Raw genomic sequence first — 18407 nt, 5'->3', positions numbered from 1 at the left:
GTTCAATATTCAAACCGATGCAACTACTGGGTTTCATTCTGTGAGACAATCTTCTTGAAATCTGTATATCGCCAATGGTTAATAACCCTGTCTATACCATAAAAGATAAGCTGGCGTGGATCTTTATTGTGGCATTCCTCAAAGTGCCTAGACGCGCTGTGATCGGGGAAGCCCTTCACAATGTTGGCCACATGTTCATTAATTCTCACTTTTAATTCCCTTGTGGCCTGACCCACATATTGCAATTTGCAGGGGCACTCCAAAACATAAGTAACATGTTTAGAGTGACAAGTGATTAATGTTTCTATGGTAAATTCTTCATTGGTTACACTAGATTTAAAGCCAGTTCTTTTTTTCCCCTGCCTATTAGTACTCTTACAGGCTCTACAGCGAGTACAATAGTGGAAGCCAGAACCATCTAGAAAAGTCAATGGCTTTTCAGGAGGGTCTGGGACATTAGCTGCAATCTTATTGCGCAGTCCTGGAGCCCTCCTATAGAGAAATGAGGGTTTGGATGGTAAGATTTTGGCCAAATCCGTATCTTTTAACAGAATAGGCCAAAACTTCTTGAAGATTTTTTCTACACCTCTATACTGCCTATGGAATCCAGAGAAGAAGGCCACCTCATCATGACGTGTCGGCCTCCTCTTGGATTTTAATAGGGATTGTATGTCCATATCAAGGACTTCCTTTTTTTGTATTTAATAAAGCCGATGGGGAATACCCCTTTTCCACAAATCTTGCAATCAACAGATTGGTTTGATCTTCAAAGTCCGTAACTTGATCACAATTGCGCCTAAGGCGCATAAATTGTCCCTTAGGTATCGCCCCCAACCATTTAGGGTGATGGCAACTACTGGTGGGCACGAAACCATTACGGTCCGTGGATTTAAAAAATGTCTTAGTGGTCACCTGATTACCTTGTCTTATCAATGTTAAGTCGAGATAGTTAATGGAGGTTAAACTGAATTCCGCAGTAAACCGAAGGCCATACTGGTTAATATTCATTTTTACTAGGAGGTTTTCCAAATATGTCTGGGACCACTCCCACAACATTAGAAAATCATATATATATCGTTTATAATAAATCATAGATTCATCATTATCTCTAAATATCGTTTCTCCCTCCCATTTATTGAGAACCAAATTCGCTACACTGGGGGCATAACAAACCCCCATGGCAACCCCCTTAATTTGTTTATAATATTTGCCATGTACTCAAAAATAATTTTTACCCATGGCCTGTCTCAGTCCTTCCATCAGAAACTGAATCTGGGCCAATGGTAACGTGGATTTCTCCACCAATACCTCAGTGACTGCTAGAATCGCATCACTTTGCCTGATATTCGTATATAGTGACTCTATGTCGACTGTTACAAGCCATGTCTCCTCTGTAACTCTTATAGAGGATAAAGAATTAATAAGCTCTCTGCTATCTTTCAGGTAAGATTTCCCTTGTATTACCAAGGGTTGCAAAAATATATTGAGATATTCACCAACTCGAGAATATAAAGAGCCAATCCCACTTATTATGGGTCGGCCAGGGGGATTGGTTCTGTTTTTATGGATCTTCGACAGGATATAGAGGACCGAGGTACATGGTACCTTGGGTATCAGATAAGTGTGTGTTTAAGCAAATCTTTTATTTTTTTTCTAGTTTTGGACTACCTAAAAAATAACCCTTGTCAGTTGTTTTTTTTATTTTATTTGCCTCACTGGGGAGATTTCCCTTAAAGTCTTGTTCTGGAGATACAGCAGGAAGTAAAGGGAAATTTCTACCAGTTGAGGTGTTTTCCTTTGTTAGAAGAACAAGTGTCATCCATGAAAGATTTACCCTCATCTCTTGCCGTGTTGAAAACCCCAAAACATTTTGGATTTCCCATCACTTTGCTTTTATGTGACAATGGTCACTAGGATTAATTTAGAGGGGGACTCTATCCAGTAGAGACACAAAATACAAACTTTGTAATGTAGTAAATCCTTCCTCACTCTATCTAAAACTAAAAACAAAAGTTTTGGCTTTGTGTATACTTTTACCATTTATGTAAGCCCCCTGTGATCGTTTACAGTCTAAAGAATATTCTCTACAGATGTTAGACCCATGTAAGGGCAGCATAGTGAACTTTTCATTTACTGACCCAAGGACTTGTCTGAGTCAATGGCAGGTGAATTAAGAAACCTGTTTTTGGCCAGCTACAGCTTCTATATTGTAGCATCTTTTATTCTACAGCATGCTACAATGTGTATTATTCCATAGCTAAAGTGCCCCCATAGTAGCCTAAACTAAGAGCACAGAACTATACCTGATGATTGCATTTATGTTCCCTCATTACTTTTGGAAATATGAATTACTGGTTTAACTTAATTGATTATTAACAGCAGTAATAAAGGATCTGTGATATTCTTTGTAATGATTAACATTGGTGTTGTCACACTTTAGTTGTGAAACTTTGTTTTAGAAGAATTCAAAATAAGAAGCCTCCGATATTCCACGATGCACCGAAGGACAAAACGAGACTCCTCTTCATCCTATGATGAAAAAATGGAACATGGGACCCAAAAATTGCAACTTAAACGTGAACTTGGCCTGGTTAGTGCTGTGTCACTGATAACTGGCACCATGATTGGTTCTGGTATCTTCATGTCTCCTCAGTGGGTCCTCTATTACATGGGCAGTCCTGGAGCCAGCCTGTTAATTTGGGCAGCCTGTGGTGTTCTAGCAATGTTAGGTGCCCTTTCCTATGCTGAACTTGGCACTGTCATTAGGGAATCTGGAGGGGAGTACATTTATATTTTACGGAATGTTGGCACCTTACCAGCCTTCCTTCTGGCATATACCTCGGTCATTTTGTTAAGACCTTCTAGCATTGCTGCTATCTCAATTGGTTTTTCAGAATATGTGGTGGCTGCCTTCTACCAGGACTGCCCGCTGCCTCAAGTAGCAGTGAAGTGCACAGCAGCTGCCTGTATCCTTGCCCTGAGCATGATCAACTGCCTCAATGTAAGGCTTTCTGCTTCTTTGATGAACTTCTTCACAGCTGCCAAGTTCATTGCCTTGTTGATCATAACTGTGGGTGGTATGGTTTTCTTGGCCAAAGGAAACACTCAGGTCTTCCAGAATGCCTTTGAAAATACAGCTGTAGGATTTGGTCCAGTTGGAGTGGCTTTTTATCAAGGACTCTGGTCTTATGATGGATGGAACAATCTGAACTCTGTAATAGAAGAACTGAAAAACCCAGAGGTTAGTTAATGCACCAAACACAATCAATACATAGTACATGCCTGCTAGCAAACTTGCATATCCAGCCTCCAGGAGTTCTCCAGATTATCTGTTAATGAAGGATGGGACTGCATCCACTCATGGATAGAACATACAGTACAGTACTGTGCAGAAGTTTTAGGCAGGTGTGAAGAAAATTACAAAATGCAAAGGGAGTGAAAAGAAATAAAATCAAAATCAAATTAGTATTTGGTGTGAATACCCTTTGGCATCAATTCCTACATTTCCACACTTTGTACACTTACACAAAGTCAGGGATTTTGTAGGATTAGAGTCAGTTGTATGATTAATTAATTATACCAAGCAGATGCTAATGATCATTAAAGTGGTTGTATAGTAATTTTTTTAACTTTTACCTACAGGTAAGCCTATAATAAGGCTTTCCTGTAGGTAAAAAGAATATCTCCTAAATCTATACGGTTTAGGAGATATTCCCCTTGCAATGAGCCACTGACTTCAGCAGGGCATGCACATCAGGCATTCTCAGCTGAAAGCTGGACCTTGCCGGAAAGAAGTCTCACACTCACTCACTCACATCGCTGGAGCCGCGATAACCGGAAGACATACCGAGGCAAAATGTCATCTCCCTTGGCGTGGATCGGCTGAGATACCGACACCTCATTCTAAGGTAAGTATTTCATAATGAGCTAGTATGCAGTGCATACTAGCTCATTATGCCTTTTGCCTTACAGGTTTACACGAAAACAAGTGTCAGCAGGTATACAACCGCTTTTATTTAATTTGTATGTTGAAACACAGTCATCAACTGAAACAGAAATAGCTGTGTAGGAGGTTTAAAATTAGGTGAGGAACAGCCAAACTCTACTACTAAGGTGAGGTTGTGGAAGACTCGTGTAATAGGTCATACACCATGGCAATACTGAGCACAGCAACAAGACACAAGGTAGTAATACTGCATCAGCAGAGTCTCTACCAGGCAAAGATTTCAAAGCAGACTGGGATTTTTAGGATGTGCTGTTCAAGCTTTTTGAAGAAGCACAAAGAAATTGGCAATGTTGAGGACCGCAGACTCAGTGGTCAGCCAAGGAAACTTAATGCAGCAGATGAAAGACACATCTAGCCGGATTCAGAAAGACTTACGACGGCGTATCAGTAGATACGCCGTCGTAAGTCCGAATGAGCGCCGTCATATCTTTGCGCGCATTCTTAAACTGAGATACGCCTCACTGTTGCCAAGATACGACCGACGTAAGTCTCCTACGCCATCGTATCTTGGCTGCATATATACGCTGGCCGCTAGGGGCGTGTACGTGGATTTGCGCGTCGAATATGTAAATGAGCAAGATACGCCGATTCACGAACGTACGTACGCCCGTGGCAGTAAGCTACGCCGTTTACGCAAGACATACGCCGGCGTAAAGATAAAACACCTCTATAGGTGGCGCAGCCCATGCAAGGTATGGACGACGGAACAGCCGTCGTATTTTACGTAGTTTGCATAAGCGTACGTAAAGGAAAAAAGGGGGGGTTTTCCTCGCGCTAGGAGAATAAATATAAATGAATTTCAAATGGATAAATGAATAAGCGTACGTGAATGGGGCTGGGCGTAGGTTACGTTCACGTCGAAAGCATTGAGTATTTGCAACGTGATTCTGATCATGCGCGCGCATGCGCTGTACCAACGGCCCTCATTTACATGGGGTCAAGGTTACTTTACATGTAGCACGCCTACTACCTGCCTAATTTGAATTAGGCGGGGTTATGCCGGGCCATTTTCGCTATGCCAACGTAACTTAGGGAGCAAGTGCTTTGTGAATACTGGCCTTGCCTCTCTATTTTACGTCGGCGTATCGCAAATGAGCTGTGCTACGCCCACTTAAACATACGCTGATCTACGTGAATCTGGCTAATCATGTTTACTTTCCTTCTACATCAGAAGATCTGTAGTAAGTTATCCATGATATTTGGAACAACCTACCTGCCAAGTACTATCAAAAACTGTGTGCAAGTCTACCTAGAAGAATTGATGCTGTTTTGAAGACAAAGTGTGATCACACCAAATATTAATTTGATCAAAATTTTTCTTTTGGCCCTTACTTTCCATTTTGTTAATTGATCAAAATAAACTGTTAACACTTCTATTTTCAAAAGCATTCTTAATTTACTGCATTTTTTCACACCCGCCTAAATCTTTTGCACAGTAGTGTAAATCATATTGAGTGTTTAGCGTTTTTCTTGTCCAGCAGCTCTGTGCCATTTACCAAGAAGAGCAGTTTCCCAAACCTGTCTTCAAATCTCACAAATGGTGAATATATTATGGATATCAAATATAGGACATCCCCGCCACGGTTATATATACTGAAGTGATTGGACCGCTGCTGTTACTACTGTCCCCACAAGTGGAACCAAAGTTGCTCCACCTAATGTAGTGCTAAATACCTATATCATAATCCTCCATGTCTATATCTGGATCATTATAGTATCATAAGCCAATTAGTGCTTAATATCTCAGTCAACAAATTAATTATTAGATGATGAGATGAAATGAACATATAAATTGCATAAATTAAAAACGAAATAAACCAATTCTATATGAGTTGTAATTTTATCCATCAATCTTTATCATTTTAAAGTAACATTTATAGTGATATCTGTGCAAAAAAAGTATTTTCCTTTTTTTTAAAAGTGCTGCTGTGCTCCGTGTTCCAATGGTGTCTGTGCATCCACCTTGTGGGGGGCTGTGAAGACTCCACACTCACCAGATACGTTGGACTCCTCTACCTTATAGTAAAAGGAGTCTGCTGTGCTTGTAGGTCTTTAGGGGGACCTGTCCCACTGTGGTATACTCTGGTCACTTCCACTGGTGTTGGTAAACCTCCAGTTATGACTCCAACGCTCCAGGACCAGAATATGCAGGTGATGCGATATATAGAGAGAAAACTCATCATAGTGCAAAATCCTCAAAAAATCTATTGAATATCGGCATCTTACATGTTAAAAATACATTAAGATTGATTAGTCATATGTAACCCGACTGGACGCCACTGAACACACAAACGGCCCTACACTAGCATAGTTAGTGGTCACTGCCTCTGGTACGGCATGCGTTCGAAACAATAAGATGTCATCCCATGGGGAAACCAAAAAACAGTAACCCAGGGGGCGACTAAGCGGCTACCAAGGCAGTGACGGACAATAGTATAGATAAAATATAAAGTTTAATCAAATATTAGAAAATGTAAAAAACATTACATGCAATATCAAAAATCGGTACCAGATGAGCAAAACCGCTCTACTACACAGACCTACCAAGATGGGTCGGCCAGTACTGCACCCACAAACAAAATTTATGTGAAGTACAACCCAAAAAGAACACATGTAATAGCACAAACAGTAAACAAACATGAAAGATAACAATGATGGCGATCCAGACGCCTAAATTGGTCACTTCTGCTGAGAATTCAGGTCAAATTAGACCACAAGTAAAAAATAATAAAGTATACCAATTCTAAGGAAAAAACAGCAGAAGTGGCCCTACAGGGGAACACAAAACTGGCCAGGAGATTGCTGCACAATGTGATGAGAGTGCAATGTAAGGAGTGTGAGCACATATGGTTCTGTCATGGGACTAGATTTAGTCAGTGGACCCACTGTGGTGACAGTTCTTCATGGGCTGCAGCACCTTAAATGGAAAAGAAAAGAAAAAACACAGTACAGTTCCTTAAAAATTTCCTGTGGACTCCAAACGAGAAAAAGGAGAGGAGGAACGTGAATGGAGGCTATACTTTGTTGTTCATGTATTGAAAACTTGATATGATTGAGCTTAGTCCTTTCAAAAGCAAGACATAAATGACCCCTAGGTTACCTAGTATGGACGTGCAAAAGGAGGAAAGGAACGATCTTACCCGTCACTGATTAGGTAGATTCTGGAAATGAACAGTATGGGTGTATTCTCCCTCCATCTGCGATGCAGGTATGCTGCTGACAACGTCTGTGAGCTTTCAGATGCATCTGTGTAGGCAGCGTGTGTGGGAGCCAATACCGTCGTGTGTTCGATCGTGTGATCCTGTTGGGGTTCTCTCCATATGATGCAAGTCCTGGTTGTAGATAGGGGGTAACTGTCTTGCTGAGTACAAAGATAGCTGTTACATTCCGGGATAATGGCCTGTCGTATCATACGACTCGCTGATTCGACGTTTGTGCAGTTCAAAGTGTTTAGGTTCCCGCTGCTGCGGGGGGTGTTGTTGAAGAGGCGTCCGACGCCCTGTGACGTCAACGCGTTTCGCAACGTGAGTGCGTAGCTTCGTTGAATTAACGAGTCTTATCATACGACAGGCCATTATCCCGGAATGTAACAGCTATCTTTGTACTCAGCAAGACAGTTACCCCCTATCTACAACCAGGACTTGCATCATATGGAGAGAACCCCAACAGGATCACACGATCGAACACACAACGGTATTGGCTCCCACACACGCTGCCTACACAGACGCATCTGAAAGCTCACAGACGTTGTCAGCAGCATACCTGCATCGCAGACCGAGGGAGAATACACCCATACTGTTCATTTCCAGAATCTACCTAATCAGTGACGGGTAAGATCGTTCCTTTCCTCCTTTTGCACGTCCATACTAGGTAACCTAGGGGTCATTTATGTCTTGCTTTTGAAAGGACTAAGCTCAATCATATCAAGTTTTCAATACATGAACAACAAAGTATAGCCTCCATTCACGTTCCTCCTCTCCTTTTTCTCGTTTGGAGTCCACAGGAAATTTTTAAGGAACTGTACTGTGTTTTTTCTTTTCTTTTCCTTTTAAGGTGCTGCAGCCCATGAAGAACTGTCACCACAGTGGATCCACTGACTAAATCTAGTCCCATGACAGAACCATATGTGCTCACACTCCTTACATGCACTCTCATCACATTGTGCAGCAATCTCCTGGCCAGTTTAGTGTTCCCCTGTAGGGCCACTTCTGCTGTTTTTTCCTTAGAATTGGTATACTTTATTATTTTTTACTTGTGGTCTAATTTGACCTGAATTCTCAGCAGAAGTGACCAATTTAGGCGTCTGGATCGCCATCATTGTTATCTTTCATGTTTGTTTACTGTTTGTGCTATTACATGTGTTCTTTTTGGGTTGTACTTCACATAAATTTTGTTTGTGGGTGCAGTACTGGCCGACCCATCTTGGTAGGTCTGTGTAGTAGAGCGGTTTTGCTCATCTGGTACCGATTTTTGATATTGCATGTAATGTTTTTTACATTTTCTAATATTTGATTAAACTTTATATTTTATCTATACTATTGTCCGTCACTGCCTTGGTAGCCGCTTAGTCGCCCCCTGGGTTACTGTTTTTTGGTTTCCCCATGGGATGACATCTTATTGTTTCATATGCCCTGTCTTGGCTACGGCAGTGATCTCCACATTGTGGAAGTGACTATTTATAGATACACGTGACATTATCTCAGGAGTGGGTGGGGATACGCTCAATTCCCCTTTTGTATATACGGCATGCGTTCCACTGTCTGGGCCGGGAGTGACGTGTCAGTGATTCAGCTTGATGCGTTTCGTCATCTATGTGCGACGTTATCAAAAGCAGTATGTAACCAGTCAGGTTACATACTACCGGATCAGACAGTGGAAAGCACACAAAAGTGAGTGCACCCCTCACATTTTTGTAAATATTTTGTTATATCTTTTCATGTGACAACACTGAAGAAATGACACTTTGCTACAATATAAAGTAGTGAGTGTACAGCTTGTATAACAGTGTACATTTGCTGTCCCCTCAAAATAACTCAACACACAGCCATTAATGTCTAAACCGCTGGCAACAAAAGTGAGTACACCCCTAAGTGAAAATTTCCAAATTGAGCCCAAAGTGTCAATATTTTGTGTGGTCACCATTATTTTCCAGCACTGGCTTAACACTCTTGGACATGAAGTTCCCCAGAGCTTCAGAGGCTGCCACTGGAGTCCTCTTCCACTCCTCCATAATGACATCACAGAGCTTGTGAAAGTTAGAGACCTTGCACCTTCCATTTCATGATGCCCCACAGATGCCCAATATGGTTTAGGTCTGAAAACATGCTTGGCCAGTCCATCACCTTTACCCTTAGCTTCTTTAGCAAGGCAGTGATCGTGTTGGGGGTGTGTTTGGGGTCAATATCATGTTGGAATACTGCCCTGTGGCCCAGTCTCCATAGGGAGGGGATCATGCTCTGCTTCAGTATGTCACAGTACATGTTGGCATTCATGGTTCCCTCAATGAACTGTAGCTCCCCAGTGCAGGCAGCACCATGCTTGACTGTAGGCAAGACACACTTGTCTTTGTACTCCTCACCTGGTTGCTGCCACACACGCTTGACACCATCTAAATCAAATAGATTTATCTTGGTCTCATCAGACCACAGGACATGGTTCCGGTAATCCATATCCTTAGTCTGCTTGTCTTCAGCAAACTGTTTGTGGGCTTTCTTGTGCTTCATCTTTAGAAGAGGCTTCCTTCTGGGAGGACTGCCATGAAGACCAATTTTATGCAGTGTGCGGCGTATAGTCTTAGCATTGACAGGCTGACCCCCCTTTTCTTCAACTTCTGCAGCAATGCTGGCTGCGCTCATATGTCTATTGCCGAAAGACACCCTCTGGATATGACGCTGAGCATGTGTACTTAACTTCTTTGGTCGACCATGGCAAAGACCTGTTCTGAGTGGAACCTGTCCTGTTAAACCGCTGTATGGTCCTGGCCACTGGTATACAAGCTGTACACTCACTACTTTACTTTGTAGCAAAGTGCCATTTCTTCAGTGTTGTCACATGAAAAGATATATATATATATATATATAAAATATTGTCAAAAGTATGAGGGGTGTACTCACTTTTGTTAGATGCTGTGTGTGTGTATATATATATATTAATTCATTATAATTTAAACACATGATGAAAGCAGTAGATTATGATGATTTTTTTCATTTTTGTTGATTGTGTTTTAGGTGAGTCTCCCGCGAGCTCTGATGATTTCTATTCCACTAGTAACGTGCACCTATCTCCTGGTCAATATCAGCTATTTTGCAGTGATGACTCCACAGGAATTTTTATCTTCAGACGCTGTGGCTATCAGCTGGGGGTTAGTTTATTGGTTATATTAACAATTATAAAATGCTATTCGTTTCGGGACTAAAGCTAGCTCATGCATATCACACATGCTTCCAAATTGCTCCCCAAGTTTTCTATCAATAGTTTTTTTTTTAAATTAAAGTCTTTTTATTGAATACAAGAGATGGTACATATAAAAGTATAATCAGACAGTGGTACATGCAGTCGACAAATTCTTCTAGCAGTATCATCCAACAACACTGGAATCTGAATAAATTCAGGAAGGACTGAGTTATGTCACAGGGGGGTGAAGGTATGTAGGAGTGGTATGTGCAGTTTTGCAGAGGCTATGGACCACACTCTCCCGTAATGGTACAGAAGAGTCTTACGATCAACTGACCCACCTCCCCTTTCCATCCCTCCTGCAATCGCCACCAAGGGGTCCAGAGTCAGCCCAGCCCACCCCGGGCACAGGAAGCGTAGAAACCTGTCTCTGTCCGTTTTGTCTACATGAAATATTTGTGAGAGTTGAGCTGCAAGATAGTATATATTAAAGTCAGGCAGAGTGAGACCTGCCAGGTCAGTAGGGTTTTTGAGTTTGTGCCACGGGAGTTTGTGCCTGTTGTTGCCCCAAACAAAAGGTTTCAAGAGAGTTTTGATCGCCATGAAATGTCTAAGAACAAGATAAACAGGGGAATGCCAGAGCATATAGAGAATTGTGGGTAACAGGACCATTTTGATGAGGTTTACACGGCCGTGACCCCTAGTGGAAGGCGAGCTCAGATCTGTGTCTTCTGCTTAAGCATATCAAACAGCAGAGTTATGTTGAGCGAGAAGTAGTCCCCTGGGTCTATGGATACCCTGATGCCCAGGTATTTGATAACACTAAGGCCCCGTACAGACGACCGAACATGTCTGCTGAAACTGGTCCGCGGACCAGTTTCAGCAGACATGTTCGGTCGTCTGTACAGCCGAGCGGACAGGATTCCAGCATACATTTGCCCGCCGGGCCTTTTTCGAGCGGGCAAATATTTCTAAACATGTTTAGAAACATGCCCGCTGGAATCCTGTCCGTCGGACATGTTCGGTCGTCTGTACAGACCTACCGTACATGTCCGAGCAGCCGCCATCCCTCGCATGCGTCGAATGACTTCGACGCATGCGTGGAAGCATTGAACTGCCAGGGCCGCGCACGGACCGCGTCATCGTCACGGCGACGGCGCGGCCTCGTCGCCGCGTATTGAGTACGCGTGGATTTCTGTATGATGGTGTGTACAGCCATCATACAGAAATCTCCGGGCAGACATGTACGCTGAAAACAGTCCGGCGGACCGGTTTCATCGTACATGTTTGCCCGTCTGTACGAGGCCTAACTCTCTGTAGAGGGAGTAAGGCCCTGTCGCTGGTAGGTGAGTAGCTATCCAACGGGAGTATCTGAGACTTGTCCCAGTTGATCCGTAGGCCAGAAAATGTGCAGAATCTTTCTATAAGGGCTAAAGCCAAAGGCAATGAGCTGTCTGTGTCATCCAGATAAAGGAGAGTGTCATCTGCATATGTGCTAATTTTTTCCACCACCCCTCCTCTCTGTAAACCCACAATCCCCGCGTGGGCGCGGATTGCTATGGCGAGTGGCTCTCCTGCCAATGTATACAGCAGCAGCGACAGAGGGCACCCCTGTCTAGTACCCCTGTGGAGAGAGAACTGATCCGAGGGCCAGCCATTAGCCAGAACTTTGGCCACCGGAATCTGGTAAAGGAGCTGTACCCATTTGATGAATCTGGGCCCTAATCCAAACCTACCCAAGCAGGTCCAGAGATAGCGCCACTCGACGGAGTCGAATGCTTTGGCGGTGTCTAAGGCAACAACTATCCTGGACCCTGAGTTATCATGGGGAGCTTGAAAATAATAAATAACCTCCGGAGGTTGAAAGATGTGTTTCTGTCAGGCATGAAGCCCGCCTGATCTCTGTGTACTAATGAAAGGATAACCTTGTTAAGGCGGATGGCAAGCACCTTTGCAAGTATCTTGACATCCACCTGAAGCAGGGAAATGGGGCGATAAGACTCTGGAAGGTGAGGATCTTTACCTGGCTTGGGAATTAGAACAATGGTAGCCTCTCGCATGGAAACTGGCATATCAGAGGTCTCAAAAATGGAGTTGTATAGCGCTAGCAACCTGGGTATCAACAAGTCCGAGTACGAGATGTAAAACTCCACCGGTAAGCCGTCGGAACCTGGGGCCTTGGATGTAGGGAATTCTGCTATGGCTTTGGTAATCTCTTCCAGTGTCAAAGGCTCCTCCAGTTCCCCAGTCTGGGCCTCAGTTGGCTGTGGGATTTGTATGTCGCCCAAAAAGGACTCCATCAGAGAGAGGTCATCCGAAACTGTGGTGGCATATAGGGAGGCGAAAAAATCACGAAACATTCCTGCAACCTGAACAGGTGCAGCCACTAAGATGTTGTCAGGGGGCGCAGGGAGATCTCCACCGGGGGTCTCTCTTCGCTGTGCACAAGATAAGCCAGTAACTTCCCCGCTCTTTCACCATGCTCAAATGACCTCTGTCTAAGAAAGAACATCTTGCGTTTGGATTTCTCATAGAGCAACTGGTCTAGTGCCCTAGAACATACCTTAAAGCTACCAGCCCTGTCTTCTGTGGGATCGTCAAAGAAATTCCCTTTCCGCTATCTCTAAGTCACGCGTTACAGTATCCACAGCCATTGCAGAGGTTTGTTTAATTTGGTTAATGCGGGCTGTAAGGGTCATCCGGGCATGTATCTTAAACGCCTCCCATACTATCTGCGGTCGTGCTGAGCCCTCATTAGTCGTAAAAAAGTGTTCCCAGTCGGTCCTAGGATCTGGTAATAAATTCAACCAAAAGGGGTTCAGTCGCCACGACGTTGGTGGACGTGCATGGGGTAGGGACAATTTAACACAGTAGGGGCAATGGTCAGACAGTGACCTGGGCGAAACTCTGCATCCGTCAGCCTAGGGAGAAGTGATCTGGATAAAAGAATGAGGTCTATGCTGGACATAGAGTGGTGGGACGCAGAAAAGCATGAATAGGCTTGTGAGGTAGGGCACTTATATCTCCATGTATCAATCAGATTAAAGTCACTGATAAGGCGTGCAAATCTCATTGGGTGTGGGTGTGTCAGGGGTTGCAAGGGCCCGGTCAGCCTGTCGAGAGTTCTATCCAACACGTTATTGAAATCACCCAGCCATATAGCTGGTATAGCGGGTTGCAATGCCATCAAATTAAATCCCTCAGTCAGTACATTCAATTAAAACAGGGTGGTACGTAAAAAGCTAGTAGAAGGACCACATCCCCATGTAGCTTTGCCCTTACAAAAACAAATCTACCCATTGGGTCTAGTACCAAGTCCTGGAGTTCGAAATGGATAGCTTTAGCAATCAAAAGTGATACTCCTCTGGAATGTGTAGTGTGAACAGAGTGATAAGCCAAGCCTATCCAAGGTCGTTTGAGTGCTCTCAATATTGAACCCTCTGCGTGCGTCTCCACCAGGGCCACCAAATACGCCCTTAGTTTTTTCAGTTGCTCAAATACTGCAGATCTCTTAATGGGATCTCTCACCCCCCTTACATTCCATGTGAGAACCTTTAATGTGGCCATGGACGAAAATGAAACCAAGGTGGAACTCCAGGACCTGGGGCACCCAGACAAGGTGCCCGCCCCCGGCCTGGCGCGACCTCCAATGATACCAGTACATTCATGCAGTACCTATGTAAACCAAGTAGTGTAAGAAAAAAAAGACCATCTCTCAGCAAAATAAACCCCATAACCCCCCTCCCCGCCCTGCACTGACCTGTGCAACCTGTGAAAGAAAAGCAAAGCAGTGTTATAGCATATACATAGGCTCTAGCAGTCAGAGATCCGACCGCGGGCCATACATTCCAACCCAGGGTGCACACATCAAAGCACGGGGGGAAACTTCACTGTGCTACATGACACATTGCAGGACTGTGCTCACCGATTAGAGTGAGCTCACTTATAGAGTAGTTCCCTCCGCCGGTCAGAGAGAATTGGAAAAGTCAGATCCAATGATATGTAATTTTTTTTTTAAAAAGACAACAAAAGAAAAGAAAAAAAAGGGGAAAATAAAAAAGAAAACCAGAAAAAAACAAAAGTCCATAGTGTTATCCCTTGATGGTTATGAGGGGAAGCACTGCTTCAGAGACGCTGCAAACAGTGCACCACCCTGGGTGTGCCGTGGGTAGCCAACCATCAGGTTGTGGGTCCCAGCAGGTAATTAAAGGAGCAGTCCCAAACCTGAACAGCTAGTTCGGAAAAGTTTAGTCCAACTCGAGTGTTCTGGGAACTAACTCTCCAGGCAGGGGGGGGGGCAATAATATCAAAGAGCAATGTCCTCATGCAGTCATGTGCCCTCCCCGCCCCGCAGGGGACATATAGGAACAATGGAACAGGTGTGTGCTGTGAGTAGAAGCGGGAACATAGGGACATCTATGCCCATATGAGGAGTCATCCCAGGGCTCTGGATTAAGGGCTATGAAAACAGTGAGCAATATCAGTATGCAATTCCTAGCCCGCTCCCCAGTTACACATAGGCAGGATCTTTCAGAGGAGAATAAAGCATAGGAGAGCAGGGTGTGCAAAGGCATGTGAAGGTGTGAGTATACTTATCAGTTCACATGACGCTGCTCGAGCCACGCTATAGCTGCTTCTGGATCTTCAAAAAAGTGCGCTCTGTCTTCTCCCTCCACGCGAAGGCGAGCTGGAAACAGCATGGCGTATTTCACATTCTTGATTCGCAAGCGGCGTTTCACCTCAATAAAGGTTTTGCGTTTTCTTTGTACCTCCACTGGGAAGTCCGGGAAGACTGCGACCATCTTATTTCCAAAAGGGATATTGCCTTTTTCCCTGCTAAGGCGGAGGATGGCATCCTGGTCCCTGAGGTTCAGGAATTTGGCAATGAAGGTGCGGGGGGGTGCTCCAGCAGGCGGTGGTCTGCCCGACATACGGTGTGCTCGCTCCACTACTAAAATAGGCCAGAACGACTCCCTTCCATATGTATCAGAGAGTAGTGTCTCCAGGAATGTCGGGGGGGGGGGGTCACGCCCCTCTACCCCCCCGGCAGGCCAATGAAGTGGAGGTTACACCTGCGCAACCTGTTCTCAATATCATCCTGCTTCTGCAGCAGTTGACTCACCTGTAGCTGCATGGCCTCTGTGGAAAATTACAGAGGGGGGAGGGAGTCCTCCACTGTGCTGAGTCTAGTCTCGGCCTCCGTGACCCTCTCCCTGAGCTTCTGAAAGTCCTGCCTGACCAGGGATATATCCACTTTCACCTCTTCAATCCTTGCTGTAAGAGTGGTCTGGCAGGACATGACTGCTTCCTGGCAGGCTGTTATGGCTTGAAGGAGTCTGGCCGTGTCATAGGTTTTTTTATTTTAAGCATTTTATCAAAAATACTCCCTAACCCTTATATAGTGATGAGTGCATTTATTTCCTTAGAAACAACATTCGACCCAGACTGAAAAGACTCATAGGAAGCAAACTTCACCGTGCCTCTTTTTGATCAACCAGATAAACTATCTGCTCTACTAGTGCAGTAGTAATCTAGTATTTTGGACTCCGATTTTGTTTATCCTGGGAGCCCATGTTGCACCCTGGAGCTTGGTCAGCCTGGAACACCTGGTCAGCTGGTTAGTGGGATCCAAGGGGGTTCCTTCTTTTATTGACTGACAGGGGAGCGGGACATTATTAGAGAACCTGTACACTGCATTTATACAAAAAAAAGTGCCTTATGGGCTTGTTCAGACGGGCGCATTGGGACATATAGCATAAAATGTGCAAATATTTTGGCACCCCAGAGCCACAGGTATTGCATATGTAGCCAGGTACTGGAACATGGACTCCTTTAATGGAAAAAGATAAATTAACATTGCAGATTACTGTTGTGGGACAACAAGTCCTGGCATGTTCCCAATAGCACTGCATGCTCTATTGATTGGACAACAGACTGAAAAGATGGAGACAATGTTAAAAAATTATTGTGGGAGATGAAGTTTCACTATGTACAGGCAGCACTGCTCTACAGCTGAAGGAAACTATAGTTCCCGGGGAGCCATGAAGTCTGAGAAAGGAGTGGAGACATTCCTATTGAACTGCTTAGGCAGACTCAGGGGTCTTGGCCCCAGAACTGGGAAAGAGAACAGACATCCAGGCTAGAGTGCTGAGCCATCTAGGAACTTTCCCAACAGTGCAGCCTAAGCAGCAGTGGCCACAATGTTCCAGTGGGGGTTGGCCAGCCACAGCAATCCTCTGCATCCAAGGCATTCGAGTGCTGGTTTGCCGACCCTCTTCTTGCATCCACAGTGTCCCAGTGTGGGTATGCTGGCCATCTTCTGCATCTCAGCCCAACACAGTCTCATCCTCCTGCTCCTTGGGCATTTCCCTGCCTGTTTAGTCTACCATAAAACACTATCATTGCATCCATCTAGGATTGCCCCATTTACATAGTATTATCTATTTTTTAATCTGTTACATTTCTTGCTGCAGTTAGGTTGTTTTGCAAACTAACTTCAATAAACACCTCCCTAATAGTTTGTAATTTTGAATTGAAAGTAGATGGAAGCCACCAAACATCACCAGCTGTGCATGATTGTAAAATAGATACCAGAAGTAACTATCCTAAGACTGCACTATCTCCCAGCAATCTGCATAGATCTTGGTAAAAATGGTACAACTGATAAACGTAGTAAAAAAATAGCCAGGGTTCAGTAGCCAAATCGGGTAGTCAGAACAAGCCAGGAAATCAGGAAGCCAGAGATCAGCATAGTCAGAGGCAACAGACAGAATCAGGAACCATAAAAGACATCTGCCAGGCAAGTCTTCAACAGGAACACAGCAGAGAGTCTCTAGATATGTTGACCAAGGTGAAGGCATTGAAAAAATGAACCAGGCAGTTTAAATAGCCAGAAGGGGCTGGCTGTGGGCTTGACTGATGAGCAGGATATGATCAACAGGTGAGCCACTGTGGAACGATGAGTACCGGCAATTAACCGACAGCTGAGCAACCTGAGCACAGAGAAGGAAGGGCTGAGAGCCCAGCTCTGACAGTTTGGTATAGAATTACTAAAATGTAAAATGTAAATAAGTGACTATAATTGTGTAGTTTATACAGTAGATGTTGTATTTGGCTCTTGAAATTAGACAACTTTTTTTTAACCTGGATTGAAGCCTTAATGATTTATCAATGTTCATCATGTGAGATGATTTTTTTTTTTTACTAAAGGCTCATCAGTCAATCAATTAACAAAAGAAGATTCACTTTGTAATTACATTTTTCTGGGAGCTTAGTGAACATGGTGAAACATCACTTTGTAAAGAACAACCAATCACATGAAAAGAAAAAAAGAAAAAAATTTTGCTTGCACATGATTGGATGATGGAAGTCAGCAGAGCTTCACCCTATTCATTAAAGGGGTTGTAAAGGAAAAAAATGTTTTCATAATAAGCATCCTTTACCTGCAGACATTCCTCTTTTCACTTCCTCATTGTTTGTTTTTGCTCAGAAGTTGCTCTATTTCTTCTCTGTTCTGTTCACTTCCTGCTTGTCTGATTTTTACTCACCACCGTGAAGGGAGGCTTTACTGCGGTGGTCAGTGACGTGCTCGCCCCCTCCTGGGAACTACATCTGTGCTGCAGGACGCTCTCTACGTGTTAGAGACTTCAAGGAGGTGTGAATTACTGGGCGTGCCGCAATGCATACAGGGAAATGTTCTTACATGAACAAGCACTGCAAACCAGGAAGTGAATGAGAGAACAGAAACTAGAACGCCGGAGGTGATATAGATGAAGGAATTTAATAGGTATTTACTCGTTTTTTAACAGAATCATTACACTATTCTGTCTGTCTACCTTGCAGACATTAATTTTAGGCAAACATTTTTTTTCCTTTACAACTCCTTTAACCACTTGCCGACCGCGCACCGCAGTGTTACGTCCACAAGGTGGCTCTGCTGGACGAGAGCACGTAATATGACGTCCTCTCTTCCAGCCGCCACTAGGCGCGCCCCCCGCTCGCCCCCGAC

General features: G+C 44.0%; 1 protein-coding gene across 1 annotated transcript in view; it reads left to right on the top strand.

Moving 5' to 3' along the window:
- Positions 1-2466: 2466 nt before the first annotated feature.
- LOC120936297 (b(0,+)-type amino acid transporter 1-like) overlaps positions 2467-18407 on the top strand; it is a 37075-nt gene continuing 21134 nt past the window's right edge. Inside the window, exons 1-2 of the mRNA XM_040348538.1 lie at positions 2467-3241; positions 10234-10367. Of these exons, the coding sequence (XP_040204472.1) occupies positions 2495-3241; positions 10234-10367 (881 nt within the window). The 5' untranslated portion in view covers positions 2467-2494. The remainder of the gene's footprint in view (positions 3242-10233; positions 10368-18407) is intronic.

This window comes from Rana temporaria, chromosome 4, assembly GCF_905171775.1.
Source record: "Rana temporaria chromosome 4, aRanTem1.1, whole genome shotgun sequence".
Lineage (NCBI taxonomy): Eukaryota > Metazoa > Chordata > Amphibia > Anura > Ranidae > Rana > Rana temporaria.
This window is presented reverse-complemented; position numbering and strand designations above follow the sequence as displayed.